This window comes from Mus pahari, chromosome 3 (genome assembly GCF_900095145.1).
Source record: "Mus pahari chromosome 3, PAHARI_EIJ_v1.1, whole genome shotgun sequence".
NCBI lineage: Eukaryota > Metazoa > Chordata > Mammalia > Rodentia > Muridae > Mus > Mus pahari.
Window position 1 is genome coordinate 24594430 of NC_034592.1, and position 24020 is coordinate 24618449.

Sequence of the window (24020 nt, forward strand, 5' to 3'; positions counted from 1 at the left end):
TTTAGCAAAATGCTGGGAATTCAAATATCTAATATACAAGGGCTGAGTCAATATGGTATGGTTTATTTAAATGATGAACTATAAAGCAACTGATTTATTCAGAACTTTTACAATATAGCAAAGTATTTTAGTATGTACTATTACATAAAGTAGGACACAGAATTCAGTAACTATCAATGTTAGTAAGAATGGGGGCAAAGGACTGGAAAGAAAGAAACTAGAATACTTACATCAGTCCTCTCTGTTCCTAATGATTTTCTTCACTTCTACAATGAGCTCCTTAGTCAGAAAATGACAGGTTTTTGTTGATTAAATCCAACAGATACTTTCAAGACTCATTTACAGTTAGTTTCTGAACAACCAAAAAACTCAAGTGTGCATACTAAAGCTAATATTTACTTCCAGATTACATTTCTTTTCCACTGATACTAGAACATATAAAGAATAACCAAAAAAGGAAAAAAACTTGAATGACAATGAATTTTATAAATATATATATACACATAAAGCTATAAAGAGATCTGTAAAAATGGTGACAGTAATTATCAGTAGTAAAATTGTATGGCTTTTAAATGTCTTTTTAGCTTAATTTTTATTGTATGTTCTATGATGAACACATTTCATAATAAAAGATTCATAATAAAAAAAGTTTGCCATCTTTCTAAAAACCAACCACCAAGCAGATTACAATATATCTATCAATGGAAATATCAACAGCTATTAAAATGCTACAGAAGAGTATTTAATAACATGAAAAACATCTGATGTTAGTAGCTGACCATACTATTAGACAGTATGCTCAGAATGATCCTAGTGTCATTTAAAGACAAACCAAAGCCAATGAATACATTAAAGAAAAAAAAAACCCTATATATGAACTATACCAAAACATACAGTATTTAGGTGGCAGAATTACATTTTTACATCTTTATTTTGGCCAATTTTCCTCTACTAAATATGATTTTTTTTTTTCTAATAGGCAAAAAAGCTTTTTAAAAAGCTGATTTAAACAAGAAGTTACCTTGTTAATAACAGGAAGAGATACTGATGAGCAGGAGTACAGAAAGGTCCTCCCACTGAGGTTTTCAAGCTCTACACACACCAATGTCAGTCAATAGGATGCCTGCCTCCCAACATGACAGCAGTCAGCAAAAAACATCCTTTCCTGTTCATATTTCATTATGCTAGACTGGACCACTGACCGCCGCAGCAGAGGCCACTGCTAACTACAGCACCAGGCACCATCTGGAACCTTTAGTTTTGACAGTGCTAGGAATCAGGTATCTTGGGGCCAAGTGCATAGTTAAGAGTTCATCACCGAGCTACATTCCCAACCTTGTATGGACCCTGGTAGAGAAGGATCTAGAGAAAAAAAGTACAGCTATGCATCTGATTGCAAGTAAACATGATTTGCAATCAAGTGATTATGGAAATGTACTGTTTACATTGCACAGAACACACTTACTAGGGAATACTACTCTCAGAACTGGTAGAATTCTGAGGTCATCAGAAGACAATTTTCAAGACATTGCCTTCAAGGGTGCCATGTCAATATTGACTGGAAACAGTATCAGAGATGTCACCCTAGAGAAGTAAACAGCTCAAGAACCTAGCTTCCTGTTTATATAATTTGAAGTCACTTTACTGCTAGCTTCAAAGTGAGTCAGCATTCTGATTTAATCTAAGAATTTCTTGACTTTTCACATACTAAATGAGACTACAAAGAACAGCTGTAAAGCCAGAAGACAAGGAAGGACAGAAATAAATACAGACATGTGTCCCCCAGCCCAAACAATGAGATAGCTACGGAACTAGATTATCAGTTCAATCTATTTCCAGATCGCTGTCTCCACTGTGACAGGTGGCAGAGTCTCGCACAGATGTCAGCACCAAGACTTCCTTTTCTGGGAGCAATCCAAATTCCTGCAGGAAAGCTTCAAGGTCTACAGCAAAGAAATCTTCCCCCAGCTGGTCAGTGACTCGAACAAAATTGCCAATCAATTCACCCGCCTTGTAGATGAGCAGAGCAGGAAGGGCATTCCGGGTAAAACGACTACTGGCCCCAATAACCGAGCTCCTCACTCGACAGAATTTGACAGCGGGGTACTCTGTGGCAAGGCAGATCATGCAGCCATTCATGGCTTCAGTCCCTGGGATGCCATCTTCATAAATATGAACCATGATAAGGGTGCTTTTCTGTTCTTTATCAATCATATCTAAAAACCCTTCTCCATTGGGGATCTCAAAAACTTGCTTGAATTGGGGCCCTTTATGAAACTGCTGCCGCATCTCTTCCATCCTCTGCTTTCGATACTGCTGCAAAAACTCTTCATCATCCAAGTTCTTGTCCTTTGTACCAAACTCCTTTAGAGTCATCTGCAGGAAAACCAGCAGGAAAACAAAGACAGACAAAGGACACATTTGATCAATGTGGATATGCACCCTGTACTTAGAACACATGAGACTTCACACTAGTGTCTTATTCATATTATGTCATCTCTCTCAAAATTTTTATGGATAGAGGTGTATTTTATGTGCACTAGGTGCATGCTGGTGCCTGTGGAGGCCAGAAGAGGGCACTGGATCCCTAGGAACTGGTGTTAAGTTATAAGCCAGCACATGGGTACTGGGAACCAACCCTGGGTCATCAATAAAAACACAAGTACTTTTAACAACTGAATCTTCTTTCCAGTTCCTCTTGGAAATTTTTTCAATTACTTTTACTTTCAGGGGGTGGGGGAAGGGGAGCATGCTCATACCATGGTGCACCTGTGGAAGTTAGAGGACAACTTGCATAATTACCATGTGGTAATTATGACTACATGCCCTTGCTATTATGATTGAATTCACCTATTACTGAATTCTTGAGTTAATCTCATTGGAAGAACTTTAATAACCCCATTTTGTAAATGTAGGTATTATCCCAAAGATTTTACATTATTTGTACAAATTCACACAAATATGAAGTACAAGAGTAGAATTTTTAAAGATCCAGTTTTATTTTTTAACTATGTGTATATATGTGTCTGTGTGAGGAGGTATGGATGTGCCTACATAGTTCAGCAGAGAGGGTCAGATTCCCAGGAAGAGTTGGAGGTCACCTTGTGGGTTTTGAGAACCACACTGGGGTTCTCTGAGAGCAGTGCCTATTCTTATCCACTGAGCCAGCTCTCTAGCCCCTTAAACTAGATTTTAAAAACTCGAGTATTTAACTACAATACCATTTTGCTTCTCATTCCAAAAAGGCAGCACCACATAGTACCACTTTTCTGACATTCCCTCCGTCAGTTTTGACTAAGTATTAGTCACTCTTATACTTTTTTTTGAAAAGACAACACAACTAAAGAACTTCCAAAGGAACACACCTCATTGCTGCTTTGTACATACATCCACATAACACAAACTCTAATTGCTTTTTTTTTAAGATTTATTCATTTTATGTGCGTGTTGCTGCATATATTTATGTGCACCAAATGAGTGCCTGGTGCCTTTGGAGATCAGATCTCCTGGATCTCCTGGAACTGGAGTCATGGACATTTGTGAACCTCTATGTGGGTGCTGGGAATCAAACCCAGGTCCTATGTAAGAACATGTGCTCTTACCCACTGAGCCAGTTCTCCAGCCCCAATTATTTTTTTCAATTTTGAAACAAGATTTCCCTATGTACAAAAGGCTGTCCTGGTTCTCACTATATACACCAGGCTGGCTTCAAACAAACAATCCTTAGCCTGTCTTGGCGGCCATGTAGTGAATTACAGCATGTACTACCAGGCCCAGCTTTTTTACTGCCAGTCAGCTGACTGTAGTTGTCTTAACTTGTGTAGCAGCAGCTATGGGTATCTGCTTTTGGCTCTAGGCAATGTTAACAATACTTTATAATGACTGAGCATAGTAGCTCACACCTTTAATTCCAGCACTCAAGAGGCAGAGGCAGACAGATCTGTATGATCTACAACCTGGTCTACATAGTAAGTTCTAGGCCAGCACAGTGAGACTCTGTCTCAAAAGGAAAAAAAAAAATGATAATTTATAAATATTTCCTCATGTTTCTAAACATTTTTAAAAATTGATATATACACATCATACTAACCTTCCCCCAGCCTCATTTCTGCCAGACAGACAGTTTCCAGGTCTACTATAGGTGACTTAAGAGGACAGAGACAGAATCTCTTACATCTGACCTACGGTCACATGACTGCTGCTTCATCCTAGTATCTCTGCTCAATGGCTGTGAGCAGCAGACACACTGCTATACCAGCTTCCCTGACAGGCATCTTCTTTCTCCTGGCCTGGTGCAGCGAAACATCTCTAACGCTGTATAGACTAGAGGTGGTAAGTAGGTGTACTGGCTGGGTTTGTGTCAACTTGACACAAGCTGGAGTTATCACAGAGAAAGGAGCCCTTGAGGAAATGCCTCCATGAGATCTAGCTTATGTAAGGCATTTTCTCAATTATTGATCAAGGGAGTAGGGTCCCTTGTGGGTGGTACTATCTCTGGGCTGGTAGTCTTGGATTTTATAAGAAAGCAAGCTGAGCAAGCCAGGGGAAGCAAGCCAGTAAGTAAGCAACCCTCCATGGCCTCTGCATCAGCTCCTGCTTCCTGACTTGCTTGAGTTCCAGTCCTGACTTCCTTTGGTGATGAACAGCAACGTGGAAGTGTAAGCTGAATAAACCCTTTCCTCCCCAACTTATTTCTTGGTCATGATGTTTGTGCAGGAATAGAAACCCTGACTACGACAGCAGGACCTCACTAAACTGGAACAGTGGATCAGTAGGTGTCACAACCAGCACCCTTCTGAATTCTCTTTACCAATCTTCTTCCCATCTCTCTAACTTAAGACCCTCCCACTTGGCTGATGTGACTGGGTCTTTTAGGTGATATGGCCTTTGTCTAGGTTTTATGACCTAAAATCATTCCCCAGTCAAAGTGATCAACTTGGTTTAATGCTTTATCTGCACCTTCATGTTGGCTGATACTTTTAAATATCATTTTGTTGTTACTGTGGATGGAGGTCAGCGCACAACTGTGGAGCTAGTTCCCTCCTCCAACCTTTACATGGGTCCTGGGGACTGACCTCAAGTCGTCAGGCTTGCACAACAAGCTCCTTTCTCCACTGAGCTCTCTTTCCAGCCCCAGTGCCTGATATTTGTAGCTTTAAGCCACAGCTAACTGATCTTAGGCACTCTGGGACACTTCTTGCATGGTCAGAAAGAACAAGGGGAACCTTTAATGCTGACAAGATAAGGAGGTGTCAGGAACCTGGGCTCAAGTATCTCTCAGAATGTCTACTCTATTTACTGTCTCCACAAAATAAATATTCATGAATACAATTTAAAAAATAATATATAACTCCACACTTTCAAAAGGCTAGTCCCTAAGATGATCATTTGAGTTGCAGAACCCTGGGAAGATAAAGGTAATGACCTCATTTAGAAAATGAAAACATACACTAAGGAAGAGATTTTGCCATAATAATGTATAGCTGAGCTGAGAACAAACCCAGATGCACCCCAAGTTATGACAGGGCTCCCAGCTTTGCCCTGCACTTTAATGCATCGCAGAAGCCAAATCTAATTTCCTCCCTTCTTGAATTACCACACCCATTTCCAGCAGCCAGGAAAGACTGAAGAAGCCATTACCTTCCCACTGATTTTCTCCTGGAGGTCCTTCTGTTTCTGTTGCTCCTCCTCTTCATCCAGATGGGACCTGCAGCTCATAGACAGCTTTTTGATCAGCCGCTCCATCTCCCGGCACTGCTCCTCCCTCTGCTCTGTCTCCAACTGCTTGAAACGGCGCCAGTCATTGATCACACCTTTTGGACCTGAGTAAGGCAAACATAACTGAGAACAGACAAGGGGCTTTGGACCAGCTGACATCTGTAAACAGGAATTCACATCAGCATGGAGCTTGCTGTATCTGTGACACAGTTAGCAGGAGCCTCTGCATACCCTTACACAGAGCACAATAAGGTCTATTGCAGGGTAGTTTGTAGGAATTAAATGGCCAACCTAATGCTAAACATTGTACAAATTATGATTTATCTACTCAAAAGGCAAATAAGAAACATGTAGAAAGAACAAGGGAATTCGAGACAGAGAATTCCTGGTGGCCCATGCCTGCAACATCAGCATTCCACATAGGAAGATCACATGTTCACGGTCAGCCTGACCTATAGTAAGATCCTTTCTCCAAAACCAAGGACTGGGAATACAGTTCAGCTGCAAGAGTACTAACCAAGCATTCACAAAGCCCAAGATTTGATCCCCAGCACTAAAAGGAAAGAAAGGTCAAGATCAGACAGTTCTGCATATCTTGAAATAAAAGATACTCCAAAAACAATGATAAGCTAGGCATAGTGGTGCATGCCAGGAATCCCTACTGAAGAAACTGAGGATGGTCATTTGAGATTAGGAGTTCAAGGCCAGTTTGATCAACATAATGTGACACTATCTCTAAAAAGACAACAGAAATGGCTATTTCTTATCCAACAAGATGGCAAAAATTTTAAAAGTTGTTAGCATAGTAGGAGGAAAACTATAAGGAAAAATTTTGTGTTGCTGGCTTATAATATAAGCGCAACCTCAAATTAAACAATCTGACAATATTAGGATGTTAAGGTGGGTTGAGCTGTAGGTCAGTGGCAGAGCACTTGCATAGCATGATTGGATTCCTCAGCCAGTCCCCGTAAGTGGAAAGTTACAAACTAAAAACAAAACACCATAGTATAAGAGCCACTGAGATAACTTACCCTACAGTCCACTCCTAGAGATCTGAGGTAAATAAATTCCTGGAATTTAACTGTAAAGGTGAGAACCAACTCCAAAAAGTCCTCTTATCTCCATACTGGTATCTTGGAATTGTAACCACGCATACAGACCATGCATATACATACAATAATAATAGAAACTTTAATTTTAAAAACTAATAGTGTAAAAATGCCATTTCTAAGGCTGGGCGTGGTGGCGCATGCCTTTAATCCCAACACTTGGGAGGCAGAGGCAGGCGGATTTCTGGGTTCAAGGCCAGCCTGGTCTACAGAGTGAGTTCCAGGACAGCCAGAGCTATACAGAGAAGCCCTGTCTCGAATAACAAAAAAAAAAAAAAAAAATCATTTCTAGGAATCCTACCAGGATACTCATATATGATTTATGGGTTGTCAAACTCAGTCCAGCCTGTTCCCTTCCATGCTGATATGCATATAGATTTGCATTGCACAGAGAAAGGGTAGAAGCAAGTGCAATGACAGACTACACTATGTTATCTCTGGAAGGAAAGTGGGACTGGAGTTGGGGAAAGGAGACCAGGACTTTAAAGGACATTTTTTGAGTCCATTTCCAGAGCTCAGAGCCTTCCAGTACCTGTATTGATTGAGATGCCTTCGCCTGCCAGCTCAGCCTCCACAGGCGTGGAACCACTGGCTGGGGCTCCCCTGCCTCTGTCTTTGTCTTCATGGTCACTGTCCTCATCCTCGCTGGTGCTGTAGTAGTACTGTAATTTCTCCCCCAGTAATTTATCATCCAGGGTTGTCATGGTGCCTGGAAGAGAAAAATGTATCAGGAATTTTTTTGCTGGCTTGAGCAAGGAAGACATGAATCTGAACCATACAAGGTACACTTGGACTGACTTCCCAGAACTTTATAGGAATCTAAAGGTGTTTTCATAAGCAGAATCTCAACAAACCCCAACCCTGGATCTATGCCATAGTTTACCAGGCTATTGTTACAGCAGGCAAAACCAAGACTTAGATAAGGCACATTTCTTTGCTGAGCTTTGCAACAAAGGCTGAAGCTGTTAACAGACCCACTGATGTATGACTTCCAGGAGCCTGAGAGGTGCACTACTGTCTACTTTTGTGAGCTGGGTAAGAGGAATCTATTGCTTGTGGTTTTTATTCATACACATTTTTAGTTTTAAGACTGCTAACAAATTGAGAGAAAGTCCTCAGGGAAAACTTCAAAAGGGACTACCGAGGGTAGGTATACTCTTGAAGCTAAGTCATTCACTCCTTGCCTCACTAAGAGCCTAGATACATGGTCTCAAGTTGGACCAATTCTGACCAATTATAACCAGCAAGTCTCCACCACAAAATTTAAATAAGAGCCAGATGTTTAAAGAACACCTAGGACCCAGATATTTTGGGAAAGGGTACAGTTCAGTGCTTTATTAGTCTGTTAAGACTCCAGCAGTGCCGGGCAGTGGTAGCGCACGCCTTTAATCCCAGAACTGGGGAGGCAGAGGCAGAGATCGCTGTGAGTTCAAGGCCAACCTGGTCTACAGAGTGAGTTCCAGGACAGCCAGGGCTACACTGAGAAACCCTGAAAAAAAAAAAAAAAAAAAAAAGACTCCAGCAGGAATGACTAGTCAAAAACAAAAACAAACGAACAAACAAAAGGCCCTTCCTCTAAGCATACCAAATATCAACACTGCGCTGCCTTCAGAAGAGACTTAACACGTTGTATTTACACTATTACAATTTACCTCTCTCCCACACAGCAGACTCCAGTCAGGACAGAGCACTGTGCAAGCTGAACAGCAATCAAGAGGAAAGTGCCAGCACCAAGGAAAGAAAGAAAACTTTATAAACTCCTTGTCTGGGATGTGCCAGAGGGCCACAACTCGGTCCGATGGGTGAAAACAGGGCCAGGAGTGTACTGAGGAGGCTGGGTTACTGAGAGGTGAGAACACTGGCAGACAGAAGTGGCATGCACCCGCAGAGCAGAAGGTAACCCTCAAGTGGGGATAGTAAACTTGAAAAGGTGGAGGATCATGAAGAGGGTGGGGCTAAGGAGAGGCACAGAGAAGGAGCAGCAGTGAGATGGGCAGGGCCAGCGAAAGGCTCCCAAGAGGGGCAGGGCAGAGGAGTGTTAGAGCAAGTAGGACAGTGAAGGAGGCAGGGCTGCGCAGAAGGAGCAGAGGGGCGGGGCTAAGCTTCCAGGAAGGCAGAGCTTAGGGGACAGAAGGGCAGGGACAGTAAAGCCGAACTGGAAGGACAGCGTGGAGAAGGCGGAGCCATAAGGAAGGCGGGGCTGAGGAGGCGGAGCAGCGTGGAGGACAGGGCCGGGGAGGGCACAGTGAAGAGGGCGGTACTGAGGAGGGACGCTCCGAGTCTCGACGGGAATTTGAGAAGTACCGGAGGAACTGGTATCCAGGAGCCGGGAGGCAAGGTAGTTCGCCCAAGGCGCGTAAGCGCCTGCCCCACCCATGGCTAGGCCCGCCGCTTCCTCCTGCCGACGCCTGCGCAGTTAGTTACCTCGCCTCGCTCAGTCTGCTCCTTCTAGACTAGCAGCTCCAGTCACCAGCAAAGAACGCTCGCCTAGAGAAAGAGAAGTGCCCGAAAGCCTTGAGCGACAGAGAAAAGCTGCCTTGGACTCTGAAGGACCAATCATACGGCCTTCCGGCGGCGCGGCGAGCACACGCTGCCCAATCACAAGAAGCTTATCTCGGCGTCTGAGGAGGAGCTACGGGTCTTAGCTTCGGACAAAACACCTCGGTGTGTATTTCTCGTTAAATAAAACATTTTTATTAACTTCCGTTCCAAATTTCGAGAAAAGTTACAAAGGAATATTAAGGCGAAAAAATAGCTCAAAAACATGCACTTCTTCAAGAATAAGTAACTCAAAGAACAGAAGTTGTATGACAACCTGAACTGGATTGTTGGACAGGAAATGAGCATGGACAACTGAAGAAATTTGAGTAACTAACTAATGTTAGTGAAATAGTTGACTCTGTAGTTTACAGACTTTACAACAGTTATGTATAGTGATAACCTTTGAAAATTCTAGATAAAGAGGTCAAGGAAACTACCCTATTTTTGAAAACTTTTGTTAAACCTCAGATGATTTCAAACTGCTTAGTTGGCGTGTCTTGTACACAACTGTGAAATTGCAAATGAAACCGTGTGCAAATTAAAGCATATCAAACATGCTCGATTTATATAAAATACAGTGTTTAAGATAGGGCTCTTAATTTGAAAAAGGGGTTTCTCAATTCATGTTTCTAGGACCACCTGCAAATTTGTCTATGTTCACATTTTCATCGGAAGCTGTTTGTTCAATCAGTGGCAGCCTCCTCCAGTCCCCCCACCCCCAACACACCTTTAAAACAATTCATTTTAAAAGCTCCTAAGGAACTTTTATGTTTTTGCATTCAGTATAAATACCTTACCTTATTCAGCTGTATGTGTACAGTAATGATATGTGTGTGATTCGCACAGCCAGCAGTCAGAGTGCCTCTGCAAAAGAGATCCCTATAAATATATGTGAATATTTGAAGATCCTGTGAAATGGCTCAGCCAGCAAAGGTGACTGGGACCTGAGTTCAGTCCCTGAGACAGGCATAATGGAAGACAAGAAGTGACTATGGAAAGGTGTCCTATGAATTACACAAGGTCATCCCCCACACCATGTAAATAAGTAAATGTAAAATGTGCTTTACATATATATTTAGTCAATGTTTTGGTTTTGATTTTACTTTTATTCAGCCCTCCCTAATAAAGCAATCTTCTTCCCCCACAGCAGTCCTTTAAAGTTCACTTCAGTGCCGCCGAGCAATCCTCCATTTCCCTGGGCAATTTCTTCTCTCACATTCAAAGACACAATTCATATCTTTTCTCTCAAATTTCAATACCTCTCCCACTCTAATAACTCTGACTCTTTCTTCACCTGAAAAGCAAAACACTCAGAAGAGACCTGCATTTGATGAAACACCCCAGATGTATCCAACACTCTCCTACATTCATTCACTAAATGAATCACTAGTACAGGAGCTCCCCATTCCTTGAGCTAATAAGACTATTCCTCTCTTTCTTCTCTGATCTATCCAACTTCCTTTCTACAGCATATTATACTTTCTCATCTTTAAAAAAGATAAAACACTATTAAAAGTCAAAAAATGAGGGATATCTATCAGTATTACAAAAATGTATATCTATTAGCCTAATCATTCCATTTACGGAGGAATATCCTATAGATGGGTTAAAAGTATATGTTGTTACATTTAATAATGGAGTTATTACTTTATTGATAAAGTAATTAATAAGGAGGCTCATGCCTGCAGAAATCCCAGCAATAAGAACATAGAAAGAGAAGGGTCACTGAAACCAAAGATTCCAGTTGGGCAAAAGAGACTCGACTTGAAAACAATAAAATAAATAGATCAGTACGTATCAGCCCAACTTCTACATAAAAAAAAATCATACAAACAACATTACATATAAAGACAAAGATAGAAACCACTGGCAAATATATAAGAAATAAAAGTTATCTTTGCAGAGCAAATGAGAATCAGTAAAAAGGACACTTTTTTACAGTTTTTATATGTAATTTTTAATCATTTACTAGGCATTATCTGTTATATTATTATCTTAGTTACTGTTCTATTGCTCTGAAAAGACACCATGACCAAGAAACTCTTACAAAAGAAAGCATTTAATTGGGCAGCTTGCTTACAGTTTAAAGCAGTGACTCTCAACCTGTGGTTCATGATACCTTTGAGGAACATAGTTATGAAGTAACAATGAAAATAATTGTATGGTTGGGGGTCACAAGAACATAAGGAGCTGTATTAAAGGGTGCAGCATTGGGTAGGGTGAGAACCACTGGTTTAGAGGGTTAGTTCATGGTCATCATAGCAGGAAACAGTCATGCTGGAGCTGGAGCTGAGAGTTTTACGTCCTGATCCACAGTCAGAGAGATACTTGGCTTGGGGTGAGCTTTCTTTTTTAACCTTTTATTGATTCTTTGTGAATTTCACATCATATGCCTCAATCCCACTCATCTTCCAGTATCTCCATTATCCACCTTCCACTCTTGCAATCCCCACCCCCACCCCCCATCCCCCACACCCTCCCTGTGGTTTGTCATGGTGAGTCACACAGCATGTGTCCAAACAGCTTAAGCTAAAAATGTTCATTACACTGAGACATTGGTCTAGTTCAAGGCCTCCAACTTCTGCTACACTATCAATGCTGGATCCTCAGTAGGACTGTTCTCACATATCCTGTTGTTGTCCTGTGCCATGGAGATCCTTCAGTTTTGTATCTGTAGACAGGCCCCTTCACACTCTCCACTAGATAATATATGGGATAGATGTTGGGGGTGGAACAATTCAAAGCCCTGAATCTGGGCCTGGGTGATAGCTGAGTAGGTCAGCCTTCCAGCTTTCCCATTCCACCAAGGCTAGCTCTCCTGATTTCACGCTCATGAGCAGCTTTTCTGTGCATGTATTAACTGGGTGAGCTTTTATACACCTCCTCCAACAAGGCCACACCTCCTAATCCTTCCCAAAATAGTTCCATTAATTGGGACCAAGCACTCAAATGTATTAGCCTGTGAGAGGCATTCTAATTCAAACCACAACAAATAAAATAATTTTTAAAGGTATAAGCCCCTTCCTCTCTCTCCATTTTTCTGACTCTTCTTATAAAACCCCAAAAGTCCTAGATATCCCTCTTCCGTTTCTTGTCACACACACACACACACACACACACACACACACACACACACACACACACTCGGTAAAGCCTGTTCCCATCAGTTCACTAAAACTAGGTACATCGCAATAACCACAGGCAGCCTTTGACAATTCATCTCTTTTCCTTCTGTAGATCCTTCTCTAGTTGTAGTTGTTGTTTGTATGTTTGTTTGTTTTAGTGACTTATTTCATTTTATTTTATATGTATGAGTATTTTGCCTACATGTTTATAAGTGTACTGCCTGTGTTCAGTGCTTGTGAAGCCCAGAAGACTGTTATATCCCCCTGGAACTGAATGTTATGTAATGTTGAAAGCTCTTATGTAGGGGCTGGGTATTGAACCTGGGTCCCCTGGAAGAGCAGACAGTGCTCTTAACCACTGAGCAATCTCTGTGGCCCCAATCTCTGGTTCTCTTAAACACGACTTTCTCCCATTTTCACTAAGTACATTGACATTCTTCTGATTCCTTGCTTCTAAATATGCTGTGCCCCAGAACACACACCTGCACACACAACAGGGAAGTGGTAAATTATATTCAAACATGTTTACCCAAATAGAGAAGTTAATAGATGTATGTCAACAAAGGTTTAAAAAGGCAACAAGTAGAGAAAGTAAAATGTTGAGAAACTAAGATTACTCCAGGAAAAAAAAAAACTGAGTAGGAGGTAGGTTGAAAAGCAGTCACAGGGTAAGAAAGTAGGTCTTAGAGTGGCTCAAGTCATCAAGAAAAATAACTATAGTTGTTTGTTTATATTGTAAGGGCCTCTATTTTGAGATAACTCTGTCATTTTTCTGGTTATTTTTTTCACTGTTGGACAGGATTTTTTTTTCAAAGATGTATTTATTGTATTTATGTGAGCACACTATATCTGTCTTCAGACAAATCCAGAAGAGGGCATTGGATCCCTTTACAGATGGTTATAAGCCACCCTGTAGTTGCTGGGAATTGAACTCAGGACCTCTGAAGAGCAGTCAGTGCTCTTAACCACTGAGCCATCTCTCCAGCCCCAGGTCAGGATTCTTAGATAAAAAGAATCAGTAGGAAGGAAGAATGGATGAATAGACAGATACATCAATACACATATATAGAGAAAGATATATAATGATGAGGAATTGGTTCATGTGATTATGAAGGTCAATATGTTTAAATAATATATTTGCCCCTTGACTGGTGGGTTGAAAGTGGTCTGTTATTATATAATACTATTTTGGTAAACGAATTTATACTAGTCATTGGTAATTGTGACATCTGAGTTCTTTGCATATTATTTGGGTCACAAAGGAGCATATACAATGCACACTTTGAGTGGTAATAATCTTACTGCAACTCACTGAAATCAGGTGTGATGGTTCTCAACAGGACAAGATCTAGCATCACTAGAGTCAAGACTCCAGATATGCCTGTGAGGGGCTAGCTAAATTAGTTGAGGTGGGAAGATCCATTCAAACAATGGGGTCCTGGACAGACAAAAACAAATGGAGAAAGTGAGCTGAACACAAGCCTTCATTGTTCTAGCTTCCTGACTATGGATACAATGTGCCCAACTGCCTCCTGCTGCCTCTGTCCCTTCCCAGCCATGGCAGACTTCATCCTCTGGGACTGTCTGCAAAAACAAACCCTGATTTGTGGTTCTTAATGAAATGTTAGCTGAGTACAGTATATGATAGTGCAACCAAGGCTGACCTAGAACTCACAGTAAACCTCTGCCCTCAGCTTCCCAAGTGCTAGGATTACAGGGGTGAGGCACCATGTCTGCCTTAATATTTAAGAAGTTGGAAATGTTAATAAGATCTCAAATTCAGGTTACACTGATAATGAGAGGATGAGAAAAGACCAATGAGTGCATGGAAAACATAGACTGAATTTAGTCCTGGGTTGTAAAATCATGTAACAACGGTGACATAAATGTATTAGAAAATAACTGGATCATAGTTTGTATAATGAACCCAATATTTTATCCTTTATAAAAATATTTCCTTTAGATGTCTTTATACTTCCAAGAATTATAAGTGTAGCTATTGGTCACTGCTATAGCAAAATACTGTAGTAACACTGGAGGGAAACAACAATCATGATTGTAGGTTTGTGTGACTCAGGAATTGCAGCAAGTCTTGCTTGCTAGCTGCCTTTGCTCAAGGTTTCTATGATCTTAGAGTCAAACTCTTAGATACCATTGAAGCATCAGCTGGGGTGAGCCAATAGGGAACAGAAAGTCACTATCAAACTGACATTCATGATTGACAGCTGATTTTGATAGTTTTACCATGTGTTTCTCCATAGGCTTCTTTTATCTATTTTTCATTTATGGTTATGTGTGTGGTGTGCTGGAATGTGGGCACACATAGATGCATAAGAAGACTGAAGGTGGACTTCTACTAGAGTCTCCCTCAGTCATTCTTCACCGTATCCATTGAGTCAGGGTCTCTCACTGAACCTGGAGCTCCTGAGATGGTCAGTTTAAACTGGCCAGCTTGTTGCAAGGATTCCATCTCCACCTTCCAAGCACTGGACTTATACAGAAGGGCCATCATGTCTACCCGGCTTTCAGAGATCTGAACTCAGGTCCTTACACTTGAGGAGCACAAGTGTTTCAGCTGCAGAATAATCTCCCCAGCTCCGTTTGCTTTGTTTGTTTGTTTGTTTGTTTGTTTGTTTGAGGTTTCTTATTTGTTTTTTGGGGGGGTGTTGCTTTTTTTTTGAGACAGGAGCCTCACTCTAACCCTGGCTGACCTCCCAAGTATTGGGACTGCAGGTATGCATCACAAGCCTGGCTTCCATTGGTTTCTTGAATTCCCTTACAATCTTGTCCCTAGCTGCTGCTGCTGCTGCTGGTGGTGGTGGTAGTGTGTGTGCATGTTTGCACATGCATGCCTGTATGTGTGTGTGCACATATTCATGGTATTTATAGAAGGACACAGAGAAAAAGAAGAAGAAAATAATGGGGAAGAAAAAAGAAAGAATCAGCATGATGGCTCCATGGGTGGAGCCCTTTCCACCAAGCTTGACAAACAGGGTTTTATTTTAGAAACTCATAGAGTTTAAGAAGAGAGCTGACTCCATGGCATATTGTGAGTGTGTGCGCGTGCACAGACACACACACGCACACACATTTTTTAATTATTATTTTTATTTATTTATTATTTTTTTTACAATTCAGTTGTTATCCCCCTCCCAGTCTACCCTCCAACAATTCCTCATCCTCTGCCTCCTCCCCCATCTTCAAGAGGACCCTGCTTGGTCTTCCTATGAGGTCGTCATTTAAGAAGAAGAGAACCCAAAACTAAGATGGAAGAGCTGGAGAAGGATGTAGATCCTTAAAATGTACGTTTTAAGAGCACATAATGTTTTTACAGACAACCCAGATTCTATTCCCAGGACCCATGTCAGGAAGCTTACAGCTGCCTATAATTCCAGCTCCAGGGAATCTGATGCGCTCTTCTAGGCATATGGACTCTGCAGTCAACATTCATAAATCCACACTCAGATACATACATACACACATAATTAAATTTAAAAATAAAAACCTATGGTGGAAGCCATGCTTTTATAATCCAACCTACTACTATTTGCCTAAGATAGTTGAGTTCTGGGATTTAAACCCCAGCAACGGGGTTGGAAGAATGAGACGATGAATGTAGCCCACATTAAGCAGATGAAGACTATTTAGGTTAATTTTTTTAGAAGATTGTGAAGTTAGATAAAAATCATTAAAGCCAGAAAGGTTAGTTGTAGTTATAATTATTTGAAAGGGGCAGCTTAAAAGCTGAAGAGAATTTATATGAAAGAAAGCAGTCAATACAGGAAATAACAAAATACCCAAGAAAAAGAATAAAAACTTAGAAAAGACGTGTAAACATAATTTTATTGTGTATGCATGTGTCTGAATATGGGTTATGCGTATTAGTGCAGAGCCCACGGTGGCCTGAGTGTTGGATCTCCTGGAGCTAGAGTTAGAATCAGTTGGGAGCTATTTGATGTACGTGCTGGGAACCAAATCTGTATCCTCTAAAGAGCAGTATGTACTCTTAACCTCTGAGCCTTCTCTCCAGCCTTATAATAGATCCTTATCCATTTGTATTAGTTAGTTTTTGCCACTGTGATCAAAATACCTAGTAAGATTAAGTTAAGGAGAGGAATTTTTTGGTTCATAACTTCAGAAGGTTCAGGCATCATGGCAGAGCAGATATGGTTATCTAGTGTTCAAGGAAATGGTAAAGTTGTCACTTGGCTGACTCTACTGCTTTTTATTGCATCTGGGTCCTAGCTTTTGGGATGGTCTTTCCCTCTCAGCTAATGCTCTCTGGAAAAATCCTCACAGATAGACAAAGAGATGTGGTTCAGTTTCCTGGGTACTTTTAAATTCAGTCAAATTGACAACGGAGATTTACCATCACTTCACTGAAAAGAACCTGCTTACACCTGCTTTTTGTTTGTTTTTGTTGTTGTTTGTTTGTTTGTTTTTTGTTGGGGGGGTTGTTGTTGTTTTAGACAGGGTTTCTCTGTATAGCCCTGGCTGTCCTGGAACTCACTTTGTAGACCAGGCTGGCTTCGAACTCAGAAATCCGCCTGCCTCTGCCTCTGCCTCCTGAGTGCAGGGATTAAAGGCGTGTGTGCGCCACCATGCCTGGCTACACCTGGTTTTTCTTTTTCTTTCTTTCTTTCTTTCTTTCTTTCTTTCTTTCTTTCTTTCTTTCTTTCTTTCTTTCTTTCTTTCTTCCTTCCTTCCTTCCTTCNTTTTTCTTTTTCTTTCTTTCTTTCTTTCTTTCTTTCTTTCTTTCTTTCTTTCTTCCTTCCTTCCTTCCTTCCTTTCTTTCTTTCTTTCTTTCTTTCTTTCTTTTTCTTATTACTTGCAGATGATTTTAGATTTACAAGAGTTTTTAAAATAGTACCCCTTCTATCAGGGAATGGCTTCAGTTGCCCACCTTCCTCGTGGCTGGGCATTTTAGAATTTCATCTTCTTACCCCAACTGGGTGGTGGGGGTGACGGATTAGGAAAACTGGATGCGTCATCAGACCTATCTAAGCTTCTAAAGTCCACCTATTTGGCCCAGAATTAGGCTAGTATTTGGGCCAGACTCAGAAATGCAAGGTATATCCCCATGCCATCCCACCCCCACTGCTACCCCTGCCATGTAAATTCTGTGCAGAGATGACATACTGTGGCCCCCAGGTTGAAGTGGGCCCAGTGCCCCAAGTTAGCCTGGAGACCTCCAGCCTGAGAGCTAGGCAAGAGCTGGAGTGGAGAAAAACTCAAAGGGGACCTGGGGCTCCTCCTGGACGATCTCTTTGGAAAGATGTCAACAAAGAAGACCATCTGGCTGCTCTGAGGACCTGGAGCTTAGTTTCAAGAACATGTGTAAGCTGCAGTCTCTGTTGTAGAAGTGGGTGGAGGAGTTGGATGGAAAGAACCTTCCAGAGAGGGGCTGGAGAGATGGCTCAGCATTTTAGTATTAGAATGCTCTTCCAGAGAACCTGGGTTCAGTGCCCTGGTGCAGGCCCACAGGAGAAAGCAAATGAGTAGTCAATGAATGGGCTAGCCTGACCCCAGCACTTAGCAAGCCTACTTTTCACTGCTGCTTTTGTCTTACTACCCTGATCACACTCTTAATAATTAACTTATCAAGTTACAGGGGTTGGGGTGGCAGTAGGGAATCAGAGAACACCAGTCAAATGATGCTCTAATCTGTAATCTTCCTTCAGGCTTATAGACATCAGAATGGTGATCCTGATGACCTATGAAGAGCATTAAGACCACGTAGAGAGAACTGATTATTTCAAGAATGCCATGGTGGTACCCACATAGCTATGATTAAAATTAGACTTCTCAGAAGTCACATATAATAAGCCTTTGCATCTGTGACCCCTGACAAAGGGTTTCTATTGCTGTGATGAAACACTATGACCAAAAAGCAACTTAGAGAGGAAAGAGTTTATTCAGCTTACACATCTATGTCACTGTTCATCACTAAGGAAGTAACAACAGGAACTAAAGCAGGGCAGGAATCTGGAGGCAAGAGCTGATGCAGAGGCCATGGAGGAATGCTGCTTATTGACTTGTTTCCCATGGCTTGCTCAGCCTGCTTTCTTATAGAACCCAGGACAACCAGCCCAGTGTTCTATAAGAAACCCATGGGCTATGCCTTCCCCCATTGATCACTAATGGAGAAAATGACTTATAGCTGGATCTCATGGAGTTATTTCCTCAACTGAGGCTCCTTCCTCACTGATGACTCTAGCTTGTGTTGAAGTTAACACACAAAACCAGGTAGTACAGTGGAATTTTCAATAAAAGCCTTTTATCTTCCAACTTGCTGGCTTGTTACTAATAATGGCTCTACTATCGCTTTATCTATTGAATTATTTGCTTTGCTATGTGGCACAAGACCTGTTACAGTTTGCAGATCATTTGACTTCAAAATAAAGAAATTATTCTTGTCAGTGCAAAAATACAGCTCTTACTTCAAAAGGAATAAGAAGAGACTTTATTCCGGAGCCAAGCATGAGTGGTCATGACCCAGGATTCAGGTTATCACGAAGACCATGTTCAACAGTCTCATGAAGACTGTTACAGAATAAAGAAAATCATTAAGGAAGGCACTTTTCAAATATTTGGGGGATAATTCGGGTTGGCAGGAAAATCTCTGCTATAGGCTCCAGACACCATCAATGACACTCGTTACTTTTGGATTGGTGGGTTTTAGGGCTCTGTAAATATAATTCAAATAGCTTCGCATGACAGTCACAGGATGTGAGGTCAGACAAGAGGATAGTAAATGGTTATTAAGGGTGCTAAGTATAGGCCCTAAAATTATTTGGTTCTGGATCTACAACATTCCAACTCTCTACACTCATAACAACCTAACTAATCAAGTAACCTTATAGAACATTTAAACATGGGTGTTTTGTTTTGTTTGTGTGAAAAAAAGTTCCTGGCATGGCAGAAGCCAGAAATCATTGACCTATATGAGGAATTCAACAATATGAGTTGCTGGTCTAAATTTAAAAAGGGAACTAAGTGAAAAAGAATTGGACAGTCTAAATAAGCAGAGACCTTCAAAGCTGGTGGCCTGTAAGACAATAGGGACGTGTGCCATATATAGCAAGGAGCAAAATGAATGGGAAGGGGAATTCTTCTCTAGAGGCTTCTGTTGTGGGAAATATTAAATATTGAACCTGCCAATTCTCAGCAAGGCCAGGCCACACTTCTGAGCTCCTGTCACCGCCAACAACTCTCTCAAGCGAGCCCCTGTGCCAGGTGAGCTCACTTGCTCAGTTTCTCGGCCCACCAACTCACCAGTCCTGAGAGGCCACAGGGCTCCCACCAGGCCAACTCTAGGACTGGGGGCCCCCAAGTTCATCTCACTTCCACGTAACACCCCTGGTTAGCCATCTTACCTAATTACTGGTAGAACCTTAATGCTTAATTAGCCAATCAGATTTATGTATCAATAACAACACAATTTACAAGATGCTAATACAATAATTTCAGAGCCAAATGATAATGGTAAAGCTTTAATCCAATTATTCTAACCTTTTGATAACTCCACATTGGCCTCCATTCTGGTTCTCTCTTCCTCCTGAGACCTTACTCTCTGTTTCAACTCCTCCGCTCCTCCTCCCTTCTCCTGTCCAATCACAAGCCTCCCACTACCCTAATGTGATTGGACAGGGGAAATCCTGCAACATTTCACCCTTTCTGTTTAATTAAAAAAAGACTTTCTCTCAAAATATAAATTGAGCACAACTATTACCATTTTGTAAAATATATGGTATAAGATAGACCTAACACCTAGTCCAACATTTTTGCCAATAACATTGAACACTGTCCTCTATCCTAACTTAAAAGCGTATATAGTTCTGCACCTGGCTATGTCTTGGCTTTAGATTGAATGCCATCTGAAAACCATCCTCTTAAATCTGTTCCTCTCAAAGTAAAAAGCCTGGGTTGGCTAGGAGACTACATAGTTTTCCAATCCCATCAGAAATACAAGAATGGCTGATATTAACTGAAAATATATAGGAAGCCTAACACAGCTTCCAAAACTTAGACAATCATAGAGACCGCAGATCACCTGGACAGTCCCTTACTTCAGCGTGTTGGAGCAGCGGTCTTCAGCCTACTGGCCAGGGTCATCTGACAGACTTAGAGAAACAGAAACATTAAGGACCAGCCTACTCTGTCTCGGCAGAATCAAGCTGTCCTAATCGGTAATTGTGTCCTTTCTTTGGACAGTATTATGTCTGTCGATGAAATGAGGCAATTCTTTTTTTCTTTACTTTTTAAATTTTTTCCCCAATTTTTATTAGGTATTTACTTCATTTACATTTTTTTTTTGAGACAGGGTTTCTCTGTGTAGCCTTGGCTGTCCTGGAACTCACTCTGTAGACCAGGCTGGCCTCAAACTCAGAAATCCGCCTGCCTCTGCCTCCCGAGTGCTGGGATTAAAGGCGTGCGCCACCACGCCCAGCTCACTCATTTACATTTCTAATGCTATCCCCAAAGTCCCCTATACCCCCCCCCCGCTCCTCTACCCACCCACTCTCACTTCTTGGCCATGGTGTTCCCCTGTACTGGCACATAGAAAGTGTGCAAGACCAAGGGGCCTCTCTTCCCAATGATGGCTGACTAGGCCATCTTCTGCTACATATGCAGCTAGAGACACAAGCTCTGGGGGTGCTAGTTAGTTCATTTTGTTGTTCCACCTACAGGGTTGCAGACCCCTTCAGCATCTTGGATACTTTTCTCTAGCTCCTACATTGGGGGCCCTGTGTTCCATCCAATAGCTGACTGTGAGCATTCACTTCTGTGTTTGCCAGGCACTGGCATAGCTTCACAAGACAGCTATGTCAGGGTCCTTTCAGCAAAGTCTTGCTGGTGTATGCAATAGTGTCTGCGTTTGGTATCTGGTTATGGGATGGACCCCTGGGTGAGGCAGTTTCTGGATGGTCCATCCTTTCGTCTCAGCTCCAAACTTTGTCTCTGTAACTCCTTCCATGGGTGTTTTGTTCCCAATTCTAAGAAGGGGCAAAGTCTCCACATTTTGGTCTTCGTTATTCTTGAGTTTCATGTGTTTTACAAATTGTATCTTGGGTATTCTAAGTTTCTGGGCTAATACCCACTTATCAGTGAGTGCTATCATGCGAGTTCTTTTGTGATTGGGTTACCTCACTCAGGATGATACCCTCCAGATCCATCCGAAATGAGGCAATTCTGGCCTAGTGGCTATTTCACCACAACTGGAGTAACTCAAGATGCTCAATTTCTTCTTTGAATCCAAGACAGGGAAAGCTGTCAGGAGCAGCTGGTCTCAACAACAAGTGAATAAATAACATTAAAGTCACATTCTGTGGATTTCTGACATTTTTGAAAACTATGTAAAGTAATCTGGACTGTTATCTGTTAACTACTATCAGCTATTTCTAATTAAAATCTCTGAAAACACCCTAACAATAAACTCAGAGCCATGAATTTGCTACTTGGCCCTTAATTCAGAAGCTTAATCATCTCAGATCAGTTTATAATAACAGCAAAAGAAAGGCTGGGTCTAAGCCCTATACTTTCAAATATTTAGTATCAATAGAAGAAATCTACATCAATGATAACCTTGATTTTTTGGGGGGTGGGGTGGGTTTCAAGACAGGGTTTTTCTGTATAGCCCTGGCTGTCCTGGAACTCACTCCCAGGCTGGCCTTGAACTCAGAAATTCACCTGCCTCTGCCTCCCAAGTGCTGGGATTAAAGGTGTGCACCACCACACACCAGGCTAACTTGATTTTTTATCAACATAAATTGTGTACCAAATAAGAACTTATGACATGAATGTTTTGTGTTGTTTTGTTTTGTTTTGTTTGTGGGAAAAAAATCCTGGCACGGCAGAAGCCAGAAATCATTGACCTATATAAGGAATTAAACAATATGAGTTGCTGGTCTAAATTTGAAAAGGGAACTAAGTGAAAAAGAATTGGACAGTCTAAATAAGCAAAAAACTTCAAGGCTGGTGGCCTTCAAGACAATAAGGACTTGTGCCATATATAGCAAGGAGCAAAATGAGTGGGGAGGTGAATAATTCTCTTGAGGCTTCAGAAAGGAATGGACATCACTTTTGGCTTGGTGGATGTAAATATATTTGGCTCTGTAAATATATTTCAAACAGCGTCACATACAGACACCTTCATTCCAGTCCTAGACTTTTGGCCTGCAGAAACTGTGAAATAACAAATTTGCACTGACTGGGCATGGTGGCACATGCCTTTAGTCCCAGCACTCAGGAGGCAGTGGCAGTTCAATCTCTGAGTTCAAGGCCAGGCTGGTCTACAGAATGAGTTCCAGGACAACAAGGGATACATAGAGAACCCCTATTTCAAAACAAACAAGCAAACAAACAAATAAATAAAATAATAAACAAATTTTTATTAAGTTAATACAATGCTGCTATTTGATATAACAAAGAAAAATACTGTACAGATGATCCCAGAAAAAAAAAAAAACTACACACAGGTATGCACATAAATTCATACAGACAAACACATGTAAGTTAAGTATTTTTCAAATGTTTATAAAAGGTAGAAAGTGACTGTGGAATACACTAGTTTCGATCTCTGGCCTTCTGTGCATGCACACATATGTCTACATACACCAACCTGCATGTGTGCACATATGAACATTCATGGAAAGCTGTTTTTGTTTGTTGATTTGGTTTAGTTTTTTGAGGCAGGATTTCTCTGTGTAGTGCTGGCTGTCCTGAAACGCAGTTGCAAAATCCCAGAGATCTGCCTGCCTCTGCCTCCTGAGCACTGGGAGTAAAGGTGTGCGCCATCACAGCCAGCTTACCAGGCTTTTGGAATGATTGAACTACAAAGTTTCCATTGAACAAATAGTATCATGTGACATAAAAATGTATTATCCTTTTCTGTATATTAGTAGAGTATATTATTAATATACTTTAGTTAGAAAAATAAAAGTCATACTTTTGTAACTATGAAAGAACTTTTATTAGCAAGAGAAGCACCAACCAGATTTACAAACTATCATTAAACAAATTTAGAAATGTGAAGTAACTAAATAAAAAAAAAATATCATGGATAAATTCTTAGATTCACTGAGGGGGTTTCAAGACTTGCTCTGCTTGAAAGAGTTTTTCCAGTGAAACAAGATTTATTCTTCTATCAAATTTCTTCTTTTTTTTTCATCATTTCTTTGTACATTTCTAACAAGTCTTTTTTTGTCTCTTATTTTGTTACATTGACCAATGAAGGACTGTGTGCATGTATGATGGAGATCTTATCAAGATTATATTGCCTGGTGACACATAGCCTTCTTAGTTTGTGTACATACACTATATGTGCTTTGAAATCCCCTAACAATGTGTGCCCCAGAGTATGTTATGCTTTCAGTAATACAAGACTGTATTAAAGGTGTACCTACAGTTGAATGATAGTAAGCAGTATGAATGAGGTATGTTTGACGTATAAACTCTATCCATCTGTGCTCCCCGCCCCCCACCACACACACACACACACACACACACACACACACACACACACACA

The 24020-nt window shown here is 41.2% G+C and overlaps 1 protein-coding gene across 2 annotated transcripts; it reads right to left on the reverse strand.

Annotated features, from left to right (window-relative positions):
• Nucleotides 1-1672: 1672 nt before the first annotated feature.
• Nucleotides 1673-9377, reverse strand: Pdcl (phosducin like). 2 transcript variants are annotated; one of them, XM_029536956.1, is made up of 5 exons: nucleotides 9252-9377; nucleotides 8480-8526; nucleotides 7360-7536; nucleotides 5641-5822; nucleotides 1673-2376 (listed from the first exon to the last, which is right to left on the reverse strand). In XM_029536956.1, the coding sequence occupies exons 3-5, from the start codon at nucleotides 7529-7531 to the stop codon at nucleotides 1825-1827; spliced, it is 906 nt and encodes a 301-aa protein (XP_029392816.1). In that variant the 5' UTR covers nucleotides 7532-7536; nucleotides 8480-8526; nucleotides 9252-9377; the 3' UTR covers nucleotides 1673-1824. The 2 variants fall into 2 exon arrangements, with proteins under 2 accessions (XP_029392816.1, XP_021049150.1); XM_021193491.2 differs by lacking the exon at nucleotides 8480-8526.
• Between the last annotated feature and the right edge of the window lie 14643 nt (nucleotides 9378-24020).